This window comes from Pithys albifrons, chromosome 1 (genome assembly GCF_047495875.1).
Source record: "Pithys albifrons albifrons isolate INPA30051 chromosome 1, PitAlb_v1, whole genome shotgun sequence".
Classification (NCBI taxonomy): domain Eukaryota; kingdom Metazoa; phylum Chordata; class Aves; order Passeriformes; family Thamnophilidae; genus Pithys; species Pithys albifrons.
The window spans coordinates 118,299,066-118,311,940 of NC_092458.1; the positions used below are offsets into that span (position 1 = coordinate 118,299,066).

General features: G+C 48.9%; 1 protein-coding gene across 2 annotated transcripts; it reads left to right on the forward strand.

Moving 5' to 3' along the window:
- The first annotated feature begins 947 nt into the window (after positions 1-947).
- On the forward strand, positions 948-3,323 carry MID1IP1 (MID1 interacting protein 1). 2 transcript variants are annotated; one of them, XR_011698659.1, is made up of 2 exons: positions 948-1,766; positions 2,134-2,261. XR_011698659.1 is itself a non-coding variant. In XM_071565478.1 (2 exons), exon 2 carries the CDS (start codon positions 2,257-2,259, stop codon positions 2,749-2,751), a length of 495 nt encoding a protein of 164 aa, XP_071421579.1. In that variant the 5' UTR covers positions 1,657-1,766; positions 2,137-2,256; the 3' UTR covers positions 2,752-3,323. The 2 variants fall into 2 exon arrangements, 1 of the variants encoding a protein (XP_071421579.1); XM_071565478.1 differs by having other exon boundaries at positions 1,657-1,766; positions 2,137-3,323.
- The last annotated feature ends 9,552 nt before the right edge of the window (positions 3,324-12,875 follow it).

Sequence of the window (12,875 nt, forward strand, 5' to 3'; positions counted from 1 at the left end):
TCATCGCACTGAAGACACAAGTGCTTCCCCCGTTTGCAGTGCCAAGCTGGGTTGTTTCTGTCAACTCTTCCTCTGTCCCAGCCAGCATGTTGTAACCTCAGGTAAAGACTTCAGTTTTAATTTGTTCAATGTTTAATTGTTTTGGTTTAATTTGGTAAATTGGACAATAAACCAATTCCCCTCGTTTCTAAGGATTTATTGCTTTTTCCAATTCATTGAATGTTCAGCGCAGGCTGTATTTCAGTTAAAGGCAGCAAAACTGTTAATGGTATATTAACGGCATACTGCCTCTATATAAAGATGCAAACATAAGCCGTGGCCAATTTTCTGGCCTGGCGAGATTATTTTTTTTCTCTTGTAGTGAATTATCTGCGAACAGCTCGTAATTTGATACCACCCTGTATCTCTGGCAACTGCCTAACCACAATTATTTTCAGAGTGCGAACTGCCTGCGGCCCCATCTCCTTACGCAGGGAACCGGTCTCCTGCCTTCAGGTTGGAGTCTGGGCGGCACCCAGGACCCACAGAGGCTGCGGGAGCAAGGCGGGCGGCCGAGCCGCCGCTGCGGACAGGCGCGGGGGCAGCGCCGGCGGAGGTGCGGGGAGGGTCCCGATGCCGCTCAGAACAGGCTACTTATACCTGCGCATCCCCCTTCTCATGCCCTGGACCAGGCGGAGCCCGGGACACCCCCGCGCAGCCGCTCCGCCCGCGGTGGCCCCGGAGCCTCCGGGTGATGCTCGGCCCGTTGCCATGGAAACGCAACCCCCTTCATCTCGATCCACTCCGGCCCCACGTGACCCGCGGCGGCGCTCGCGGCCAACCCGCCTGTACCGGTGCGGGGGCGCGAGCGGGGGGGGGGGTGGGAACTGGAGGGGGGGGGTCTCTCTTGTTTTCCATTGGCTGCCGCCGCGGCTCGCTGATTGGCTGTGCGCGGAGGTGAGGCTGTGGGGTGATGGCGGCCGCCCCGCGCTGCCCCGGGACGCAGACAAAGGCTGCCCGCAGGCTGCCCGAGCTGCCCCCGCCCCGCGGCCCCGGGGCTGGCGCGGCGGAGCGAGGGAGGGCAGCGCAGCAGCCGCGGCTCCGGGGGCCGGTGGCAGCGGCTCAGCCCCGATGGGAGCGCGGCGGGGGGGTGGGCGGAGCCCGGCATCACGCTCGCTGCGCGCGGGGCAGCCAATCGGCGGGCGCGGAGAACGCGCGAGGCACGCGGGGCCCGCGTGTCCCCGCGGCACTGCCTGTCAATCACCCACCAGGCCCCGCCCCCGCTGGCGGCGGCGCGCAGGGGATGCTGTCGGGGCGATATCGCAGTGATGTCGTGCGCTGCTCGGTCACGGCTCCCTTCGCCACAGACCCCCGCCCGGCGCGGTACCGGTGCCCGGGAAGGTTTAGCGACCACCGGTGCCTCCTACCAGGGTTGGGGCGCGGGGGTGCCAGTGCCGCCGCCGCAGCGTAATGCGGAGCGGGCAGGCGGGACCCAGCGCGGCCCCCGCAGGGGACTCAGCCCCGCAGTTCCCAGCGCCGAACCCGGCGTGCGCCGGCCCCCTCCGGGCGGCGGGATGCCCGCGGTGCGGGCTGCGCTCCCGGTGCCCTCCCCCGGTGCGGGGCGAGAGGCGGGGCCGGCGCTGCGCGGCCGCCGCCCGCCGCCTTTATCTGGCGTGGCGGCGCGGGGGGTGGCACTGGGGAACACCTCGGTGTGAGAGACGCGCTATAAATACGGCGCCGGGGATGGGAGCGCGGCCACGGGCGGCGGCGAACAGCTCCGGAGCACGGTGGGTTCCTCCCCCAGGGCGCGTCCTTTCCTCGGCCGGGCACTGCTTGAATTTTAATTTACCGGCGCGGTGTGCGGCTGCCGTCCCCTCGGGATGGCTCTCGAGAGGAGGTTTTTTTTGCCTTTTGCCTCGTTTTGTACGGAGGGGAGCGGTGGCTGCGGTAGGGGAGGTGGAGGGCGAAGAGAAGGAACGGGCAGGGAAGGGTTTGAAGAAAGGAGATGGGACTGGGAATAAAGGCGGCGGGGGAGGAGGAGAGTGCGCTTGCGGGAGGGAACGGGACGGGAAGGCGGGCTGGGGGAGGGAGCAGCCACAGAGAGGGAGGGAGTGAGAGCAGCCCCTAACCCCGGCGCTTGCCACCTCCTCCCAGCAGGACTCTGATCGTCAGCAGCCGCCGAGCCCAGCCCGCGGCGAAGGGCGGCCGGTGCCGCTAGTGCGGAGCAGGAGGAGGAAGAGGTCGCCGCCGGAGGAGCTCGCCCGCCCGGCCGCCGACATGATGCAGATCTGCGACTCGTACAGCCAGAAGTACTCCCTCTTCAACGCCATGAACCGCTTCATCGGCGCAGTCAACAACATGGACCAGACGGTGATGGTGCCCAGCCTGCTGCGGGACGTGCCGCTGCTGCTGGAGGAGCTGGACGCGGCGGGCGCCGTGTGCCCACAGCGGGATGCTGCCCTGTCGCCCGGCGACCCCGGCGCCTACTTCTCCCGCAGGGACATGTACAGCCACTACATGCTGCTCAAGTCCATCCGCAACGACATCGAGTGGGGCGTGGTGCAGCCGCCGGCGGGCGAGGAGGCGGCCCGCAAGAAGGACAAGCTGGTCGGCGGGCCCGCCGAGGAGGGCGATGGGGAGGAGGACCTGGAGCAGCAGTTCCACTACCACCTCAGCGGTCTCCACTCGGTCCTCTCCAAGCTCACCCGCAAGGCCAACGTTCTCACGAACAGATACAAGCAGGAGATCGGCGTCAGCAGCTGGGGGCACTGAGCGCCGGGGGGAGCGGGGAAGGGGCACCTGGCCCGGCGGGGGCGAAGCGGGAGCGGCGCGTCCCTGCCCGGCGCTGCCGCGGCGGGGGCGGAGGGCCGAGGTTCCCCTGCGCTCTCCCAGGACTGCAGCAGGTTTTCTACCAACGCACAAGCGAGAGAGAGATGTAAATTAATCAATACTAGTTTATTAATTTTTTGACCCCCTCCGTGGTTTTTTCATTGTACGGTCCGGGGCGAGGGTGTCTGCGCCCGCCCGGGCGGGGAGGCTGAACCTCTACGTGTACGAGGTGGTGGCGTGGCTGGCAGATAAGGAGGCTCAACACAAGCCGATGAACATAACGAAACTGGCACAAAATTGCCTCTGTTATCCTGGAGGGAACCCTGTGGGCTAAGTAGCATCCCTCTGTTGCGGGACAGATGGTGGGTTGTACATGTACTGGAGTTTATTTAAAACTTTTTTATTCAGATGTAGAGGATATTCTAAAATAAATGCAAATGTATTAACTAAGAGTGACTTAAACTTTTGGTATGATTTACGTTTGTTTAATTAAATGATATTTTTAACATGTGGAATCTTCTGTTGTTCTTCTAAGTTATTTCCAGAGCTGCCTTACTAGACACAGAAATCTGCATGTGCGAGAGAGGGGTTTTCGTGGCTTCCCCCCCCCACCCCCAAAAGGAGGAATTAGACAGTGTTGATACCTTAGCATACCTAAAATGTATGAATGACTGTATTAACTGCACCATGCATGGCCTGAGTTTTGGTAAGCTGTTCCCAGTACAGTTGCTCTATATATGAATGCTGGTTTGAAGGTCAGTGCCTCTTTAACAGAATCTGAGAAGATCGAGTCATGGTTACTCTGCAGGCAGCGATTCATGGAAGTTGGAGCAAAGCCTAGGCATGACTCTTGCTTTTTTTCGGGAAGTGTCTTAATGTACTGAGGGGAGCTTTTTTTCTCTCTCCGAATAGGTCTGGGATACTTGCCTCCCCCATCTCTTGCATTCCTTTCCTCTATAATCCTCCTTGGATGCCAGGAATTAATCGGGTTTATGTTGTTCATATTGTATCGATTTTTTTCTACATTTGTTTTTTTTTGTTTGCTGAAGTAAATTACCTCAGAATTGGGTGTCTATATTGTGTTTTAATATTAAAGTGTACTTACTGATTGTGATACAATGTGTACATAAAACAGAAGATAACTATTTAATAAATGCATTCATCTTTCTATAACGCAAGTTTTCTTCTCAGGGACTGAAATACCAAGTTTGTAGACATCTCCTCATACTGAGATGTCACTGTATTATTGTCCTCAAATTTAGGCTTGGTGTTTGTTGTTTTTTTAAAACAATATTTTTTTCTCTCAGCTGTAAGGATATTTTTACTTAAATTCAGGTATTTGCTAGCACTTTATTTTTCAGCCCAACTCTTAGGACATTGTAGTAAAGCATGAACACACCAGGCATGATACTAATTGGCAGATGTTTGTATAAGGTAAAACAATCAGCCTACATGCTTGCTTAAAAATATGTTTTCCCTTCTAGGGTAAAGAAGAACTTTGTAAGGCTGGGTGGTTCTTCATTTGGCGATGCTTGTTCTTTTTGTAATGTTTTTAACTCCTCTTCCCCTCCCTTCTTGGGGAGAAGCCAGGAAAAAAGTCAGCAACAAGGAGAGGGATTACCCTGGTTTCCTAGCACATCAGCTTGCCAGTCTTTCCGTGGTTGAACTAATACAGTGCAAAGCATGCAGTGCCCTGTGCTCGATGGTAAAGTTTTGTTCTCCTGAAGACAAAAGGTAAGAGGGAGAACTTGTTCTGCTGCGTGGCTCCCTTCTGCCTTGAGCCCAGATGACTGAAAACCACATTACAACCTCTGCTCAGGAGCACCAGTAAAACCTCAGACAGAAGCAGCTAATGCAGTTTCATCTGTCTCCTTTTGATCTCCCAGTAACTTCTCTTGGTATGGATTTAGACCATACTGTTTAAATGTTGCACAAGAGACAATGTGGTGCTGATATAGACTATAAGTAATGTCAGAAAAATACTATGTTAGTGCAGTATGACCATGACATCCCTTTCCATTGCATTCTATACAAAATACAAGAGAAAAGTTTCGGTGGAAAAGCAGCTGAAAACTAGCACTGTTGAGCAGCAAAGGTGGCATTTCCTTGCAAGTAAAGCTTCGGATGATAGAAGTAGGAGGATACTGTGACTCAAGGGTTTGCCTTCCCTCTGTGACTCAGCTGCAGTTGCTGAACTGCACGTGGCTTCCAGCTGGGGGCCCAGCCACTTGGTTGGCAGCAGCCCTGGTAATCCCAATTCAGCTGCAGCAAAACCTGCTGAGACTCACACCACCTGGAGCCACCTCCCACTTGGGACCTGCTTTAGAATTCCCCCTTCTCAGGTCATGGGAGAAGCTTAAGGCTCTTGGGATCAGGAAAGTGATGCAGGGGGAAGACAACATGTAAAACCAGGGATGTACTTCTCATGCAAAGGACAAGGGATGGGACTTAGCTACTGGCTCTTGCGGAAAACAATTTGGCGTAAAAGTTGAGGTGATCAGGGAATTATATAAATGCTGGCTCCTGACATTGCAATAAACAAAGACAAGGTTGCAGAGTCTTAATGCAGATTTGGTATATTAGATGCTGAACTGGGAAAAATTACCAAGAGTGGCACTATATAAAACAATTAGGTTTATTATTAGAAGTTACATTTCCTTTAGAAGAGCTGCACCGTTTTAAGGGCTCCCAATTACGTACAGAGTTCAGCAAAGCAAACCTTTTGTCTGCTCTGCTAAAGCAATTTGGGTATTTGTAACTGATAATGACACATTAACATAAAAAATATCTTTATGATCTCAGATGCTTTGATAACTGGCCTTATTTCCAAGCCACACACAAACAAAAAGACACCTTGCCAAACTACCACAGCCATGCTCAAACCAGGGCATATTCACATGCACTGTGAGAAGCAGTTGTCAGTTTCAGCTTGCTTAAGCGAACTAGACTCCAGATTGAGTAAGGCAGACATTAGAAGAGCAATAAATAATGAGATTCAAAACAGTTTGTACTAACAAATTGATTACAGCAGAAGGTATCTGAAAGCCAAGGAGCCTCAAGGACATTGCTCATGGGATGCATCAGTTAATATACAGAAGTGCACAGTATGTGTCATTATAGTTCATGAGTCAACTTTTATGTTTTTGTATGCAAAAGGAGAGCAAATGAGGGGAAGGACACTAAGCTTTTGTCTCAATACATATATAATATGTGTATAGATATGTATAAAAATAAGGGCATTGGAGATGGGCATGAGTTCCATGGGAAAACCAAGAATCATAGGCTGGTCAGTGCTTGTTTTAAGCAGATGAGGCTGAGTCAGGCTAGGCTGTCATCTTCCTACTTTCCCTCTGAAAGCTTTTTCTTGCAGAGGATTTTAAATAGATCAGGATAGCTGTGTTTTGTGGTTTGTGTCCCTCCCCTCTGCACAGGCTCTTGCACCAACAAAACATGATTGATACTCCTGAAAAATGCTCTAATGTTAGTGGTCAGAGAGAAGGTTGCATTACGATCTTATTATCATGGACTTAAGCTCTGCACCTTGTTCTACCGCAAAGCAGAAAAAAAAAAAGAAAAAAGAGGAAGAACTTTCTTTTTGTGCCTCTGGATTTCATACATAGCTAATGTAGCGGAAAAGTCTGTAGCAATTTTCCCCCACTGACCTGTTTCCCTGAAGCCCTGAGTGTGGGAGGGGATTGACTGGAAGTACTGATTTTTATAATTTGTATTTTTAAACATTTCATTTTTTTATTATTTATATATAGGTAACAGTGTGATAAGTACTATATTCCAGAGAGCTCAAAGATCATGAAACAGAATGGTTTGGGTAGGAAGAGGCCTTAAAGATCATGTAGTTCCAACCCCCTGCCATGGGTAGAGGCACCTTCCACATGGTCAGTTTGCTCAAAGCCCCACTCAATCCGACCCTGAAAACTTCCAGGATTGGGACATTCACAGCGTCTCTGGATAACCTGTTGCACTACTTCACCATGCTCACAATAAAGAATTTCTTCCTAATATCCAATATAAACCTATTCTCTTTCAATTTAAAGCCATTTCCTCTTGTCCCATCATTAACGTGCACTTGTCAAAAGTCCCTCTACAGCTTTCTTGTAGCGTCCTTTAGGTACTGGAAGGCTGCTTTAAGGTCTCTGTGGGGCCTTCTCTCCTACAGACTGAACAAACCCAACTCTCTCCCAGCCTGACTTCATAGGAGAGGTGCTCCAGCCCTCTGACAATGTTTGTGGCTTCTGAACTCTAACAGGTTCACAACCTTCCTATGTTGGTGGTCCCAGAGCTGGACACAGTAGTCCAGATGCGGTCTCAGGAGAACAAAGTAGAGAGGGAGAATCACCTCTCTTGACCTGTATTTTTTTATGCAGCCCAGGACACATTTGGCTTTCTGAGCTATGAATGCATGTTGGTGGGTTATGCTGAGTTTCTCATCCCATAATAGCAACCCCGAGTCCTTTTCCTCAGAGCTGCTCTGAATCCCTTCTCCAGCTAGCCTGTATTTGTGCTTGGAATTGCCCCAACCCAGGTGCAAGACCTTCCCTTGTCCCTGTTGAACTTCAGGGGGTTTTCCAAGGCCCACTCCTCAACCCTGTCCAGGTCCCTCTGGATGTCATCCATTCCCTGCAGTGTGCTGATCACATCACACAGCTTGATGTCATCAGCAAACTTGCTGAGGGAGCCTCAGTCCCACTGTCCATGTCACTGACAGAAATATTATACACTGCCAGTCCCAAACCCATCCCCGAGGAATGTGACTTGTCACTGCTTTCCACTTGGACAGCGAGCCAATGACTGCAACCCTCTGAGTGCAACCAACTGGCCAATTCCTTATCCAGGAATTGTCCACCCATCAAATCCATGTCTCTTCAGTTTAGATACAAGAATATTGTGTGGGACAACGTCAAATGCCTTGCACAATTTCATGTAGATGACATCAATTCCTTCCAAAGAGCTTACGTGATGATTCACACAGGAAAAGAAAGAAGAGCACAACTGGTGATAACCTGCCACAAAATCTGAGGGGAGTGCAATCCAAGTGAGCATTGCAAAAGCAGCTCCAGGTTTGCATGCATTTTTCTGTTATTTGTTGGTGCCACCTCTAAGCAAGCAGAAATACCTTAATGCATTAGTTCTAATGTTGCAAGATAATTTTTCTTCCAGATCACAGACTTGCATAAGTTTGACAAAATTAGTTCTAAGGAATGAAGTTATAAACTCCTTTCCAAAAGGAAATTTGCAATAGGAGTGCAGTAATTGTATAACTTTTTGTTGGTAGCCAACTGCCAGAATTGACACACTTTATAAAAACTAATATTCCTTCCCTGTTCAAAGATATTAATTTGATCTGTAATTATGGAATGTGGAAAACACCTTTTCATTTCTGTGCTATTAAATTGTGTTCTGGAAGAGATGGCACAGAAGAAGCTTGGAGAACTTACAGAGAAAGCAGGTGCCTATGTATTAAATTACAAAACAGCAAATGAGCTTGCCTCATGATGTAAGGTTTGTTATAGTATCAGTTGTTGTATCTTTTTATCATAAATATTTACATCCATCTGATTCTAATATAATTCTTTTTGTTCTGGCCTGTTTCACCTGATCAACTGTGGGTTACAAACAAAAGGGTCAATGTCCCCCAGGCACAGACACACCACTTAAGAATAGGTGAGCCTTTTTAAGTGCATCTCCCTTTTCATCTGTATTTGAACTGAGAGGATGGACAGAGTGCCTAAAGCCATGACTCAGACTACAGCACAGCAGCATGGCAGCCCCCTTGCTTTAGGATTGCTTTTTGGTCATTGATATATGTGCTGGAGCCAGGAGATGGATGGAAGGGGAGCCTTTCCTTCAGGGATTTACTCCAGGTTGTACTATGTTGAGAAGGGAGAATGACAATGGGGAATTTTCTCACCCCATAACCAATATATGTCCTTCCCAATTCCCTTTCCCACCTCTCTGAGACTTTTCCTCCCTGAAACTCCTAGTAAACCAAGCTCATTTGGTCACCTAGAAAATTCTCAGTTTTGAACTCAACTGTAATTGGTAATAACAACGTTAGGTGATTTCACAGTATTTTCATGTTTGAACTGTGTAATTAAACCTGACTTCTTTGATTAACCTGTTGTTAATCACATGGAGGCACTTTTTCTCTGAAAATGTTTTAGTAGTGGTGGCTGATCACCAATCCATACTTTGAGAAATAGCCAAGTGCCTAAACAGCTGTTTTGAAGGCAGAGCCAACAATGCAGAAAGCTGGTTTCTGCCACTAATGTGTGCAGTGCTCATCTTTTGATGTGGCCTAATAATTGCCATTTGTATTAACTGTAGCATCACACTCATGCTGAGAGGAAACTACAACCTGTAGTGAGTCTGAAAAGTGACGAGGAAAAGGAAGGGAGCTGGCAGGTCATGGCCTTTGCATTTCTATGTTGGCTTTTATATGCAAGTTCAGTGCAATGCCAAAAAAAAAAAAGCCTCATTTAAAGAAGTCAAAAAGTCTGGTTTTAATGAAACAGATGTATAGTATTTAGCAAAGACTAAAATAATTCCTCATCTACCCTGAATTTTAAAAACCAAACTAAGAACACGTACACTATTTTCAAAAGGATATTTATTTTAAGACCCAGCAATGACTACTTCTTGACTGATTTAAACTATGCAGCACCAAGAGGATGGGTCCTGTCCTGTCCCCCAGTCCCCACACCGGCCCCATGAACTCTCCAGTTCTGTCATGCTGGCACCAACACTCATGCAGCAATGGAGTTATCAGAGTCAGGGATCTGATCCAGATGAAAATTAGTAGAGGAAAGAAGCTTTCAGCAGTACTAATTCCCTCATTCAGCAGAAGATGTAGCTGCATTAGCTGCAGGCTAGTGTGGAGAAGGGTTGGGAACCTCCCCCCTTGGCAGCCACTTTCAAGTAGATTGGATTAAGTGCCATTGTGAAAGTGTCATCTGAGTCCCATCTTCAAAAGAGGTTTGTATGCTGATGAGTTTCAGTATCGCTGAAACTGGCATTGCTTCGGGCTGAGATTGCAGGGAGGACAGGCATGGCACTGATGTGCCACCTCACTGCCAGGAACCATCTCCTTGTGCCAAAGCCTGAAGTCCCTAAGGAGAGAGTGCTGGCTCCTCATTCCACCCTCCTGTGCATCTGGGAGTGGGACTCAGTGAGGCAGCACGAACTGCTTGGTGCAAGCACTGAGGACACTGGGCTGGTTACACCTCATCCCTCTGGCTCTTGGATGCCTCTGTCCCCTCGTGGTGGCCATCACAAAGGAGAGAGTCTTTAAGAGCAAGACTTGGCTCTTTCAGAGCAATACTGCCACCCTGTCTTGGCTGCTGGGTGGCTTCCCAGCTTGCTCAAGAACACCTACAAGATTCCATGGGATGGTGATGCTGAGTACACCTTGGTAGCAATTTTGCTTGATATGAAAGGCTTTCATATGTTTGGATTGTGTGTGAGGGAAAGAGGAAAGGACAACAGGATCCCTGGTACATCTTGTCAGCAGGCACTGACACGTGTCAAGTTCCAGGCCTAGATGCAGGAATGGGAGCCAGGGACTTGCCCTCCCTGAGAGTGCCCTGAGCACAAGGTCTCTCCTGTTCTCTAATTAAAGGATGCCATGCAAAATAAGGCTGTGACCAGAGGACTGACAGCCAGGAGAGCAGGTTGCTCCTGCAGGGACTGGAACCACTCATAAAAGTGAACTTGAAGCTACTTGGAGAACTGAAAATAAGGTCTCTGCTAACCCTCAAAGCTGCCACTGGGTAAAAAGTCAGAGTATTTTGTGGGGAGCCCTTCTCAGCAGACATGCTGTGAGACCACTAACAAAGCTAAAACCTTTTCTCTTGGATGCTGTGGTTTAGAGGAGTGCATGTTTTGGCACAGTTCTCTCCTCTGGCTGAGCTCACCTTCTGCAGGAGGTAGGATCTGACTCTACTACAGGAACAACCAGACTTCTTCTCTTGCCTCCACGTTGGTGTGTAAGGCAGAATTTGCTGTTGCTGTTGCTGCAACCATCATAGATAAAGAGCCAAGCAAGGCAGCTTCTCCCAGCAAATTTTGCCTATTTCTCTCCACTGGGTAGGTAGCCCTGTGTGCCGATGGCTTTCCCAGCCAGCCTCCCCTTTATCCCCTCCCTGTGGCACTGGAGTCTTGCTATGCCCTTCTCTGATTCTCACCCTCTTTTCCCTCTGTACTCCTAGGGAAGCCACCTGAAAACACAGGAAGTTGCAGGTAGGACCCTGTACCATCAGGACAGAGAAGGAGAGAATGCCTGTTGAGTTTGCCAAAAGATGCTGCCTTCATAAGAAGGAGAAGCAGAAAGGAATCTGCTGTAGGGTACAAAGGTGCTAATACATAGTGTTTCTCCAGCCTGAAGGAGTTCCTCCCAAAGTCAGCCTTGCCTAGTATGTGAGCTCCTTCTTAACAAATGCCAACCAATTCAGTGCTTATAAGAAAAAGGTGCTTTTTTCAGGCTGTAAACATTTTAGAGATTTCAGTGTGAAAGCAAAAATACCTGTGTTCCTTTGCACTGTCATGGTTTGCTGGATGACAAGAATGGCACAAAAATCTTTATATTTTGAAATTAAATTGTTTTGGTTTGCCTTTGTGTCCTTTACCAGATTTGAGACCTGCAGCAGTGCCTACATCGGTGTTTTGAGCCCTGATGTGCCTCACAGTCCCGATGAGCAGTCACACAGGCCAGACACCTTCTGTGGAAGGCTACATGACCCTGACCAGCCTTCCTGCCCAGCTTTCCTTCATACAGGAAGTGAAAGTAGATGAGAATGTTGTTCGCTATGCCCTAATCTGACTTGGAGCCACCATGTAGGATGGGGAAGATGCCTTGATGTCCCCAGTGCCCTTTTGGTCTGCATCTGTGCAATGACATCATCAGACAATTCTAGGGAAGAGTTCCCATCAGAAACATGTCTAAAGGCACCACCCCATGAACTGAATCACACAGTCACATAGGGTAAGGATGGTGATGATACTGAAGGGCTGGACTTCAGGGGCTACACCAACTCCCTTCCTCCTTCTCCCCTGACTCAGTGGTCAGGGAGCATCTCCAAGGTGCAATGACTTTCTCTGCAAAAGTCTAGGCTCAGTAGACTGACTGTCAGACTCTGAAACACTTGCTGCTTTTGACTGTATATTTTGGACAGGATCCCCTTCCATCTGAATTGGTGCAACTATTGTTTGTATACACAACTTTAAGAGAGATTTCCCTTCCTTCCTGCTCCTTTTAATATCATGTAGCAGTTAGAAGCAGGGAAGAGAGACTGGCACCATCTGAGCAACCAGCTGTCTGTGGACTGTCAGAGCATATTGTGGGGAACACAATGTGACTACCTTTGGTGCTTCATCATTCAGTCTCTGTTGGCTAAGCTATACACTGTCTTCCTTCCACTCAGTTATCCTGAATATCATGTGCTGGGTCAGTGTGTGGTTTACGTGACAGTATTTTGAATTAGACAAAGGGAACATAGTCCTTCTCCAGTACGTGGTAAAAGCCCCATCCTAGAAAAGCAGCATAACTCAGGCTGTCGGAGCATCTACCAAAATGCTAGCTCATCCTTCCTGTTGTACAGCAATGTCTTCCCTTTTCTCAGTTGTCTTTAGAGGAAGGAGAGTGGGTTGCCTTTGCTTCAGGCCCAGGGTAGCAAACACATGTTTAGGAACAAGAATACCAAAGGATGTGAAGCAAGGCTAAGAATAGATGCCTCACATTGACTAATGTTGGAGAGATGGTGAGTTGTCTTTGACCTCAGTCCTCTCGGTTTTCTCTGCAGAGGAAACACAGATGCATTTTAAAGATATTTTCCATTATTTGTGAGTTGTGTGGATGTGTGAAGACACATAAGCATCCTTCAGTGTCCACCAGAAAATCAAGATGCTCTTGTAGAGGGAAAAGAAAAGCACCCTGAGTTGCACCAAGAGCACTGTGCATGATGTATTACTTCAGCACACTGCAGCATGGAAAGGCAGATTTTAGGTATTAGGGAAGAGCTAATCTATGGGCCATTAGAGGGATTTATCAGATAAAA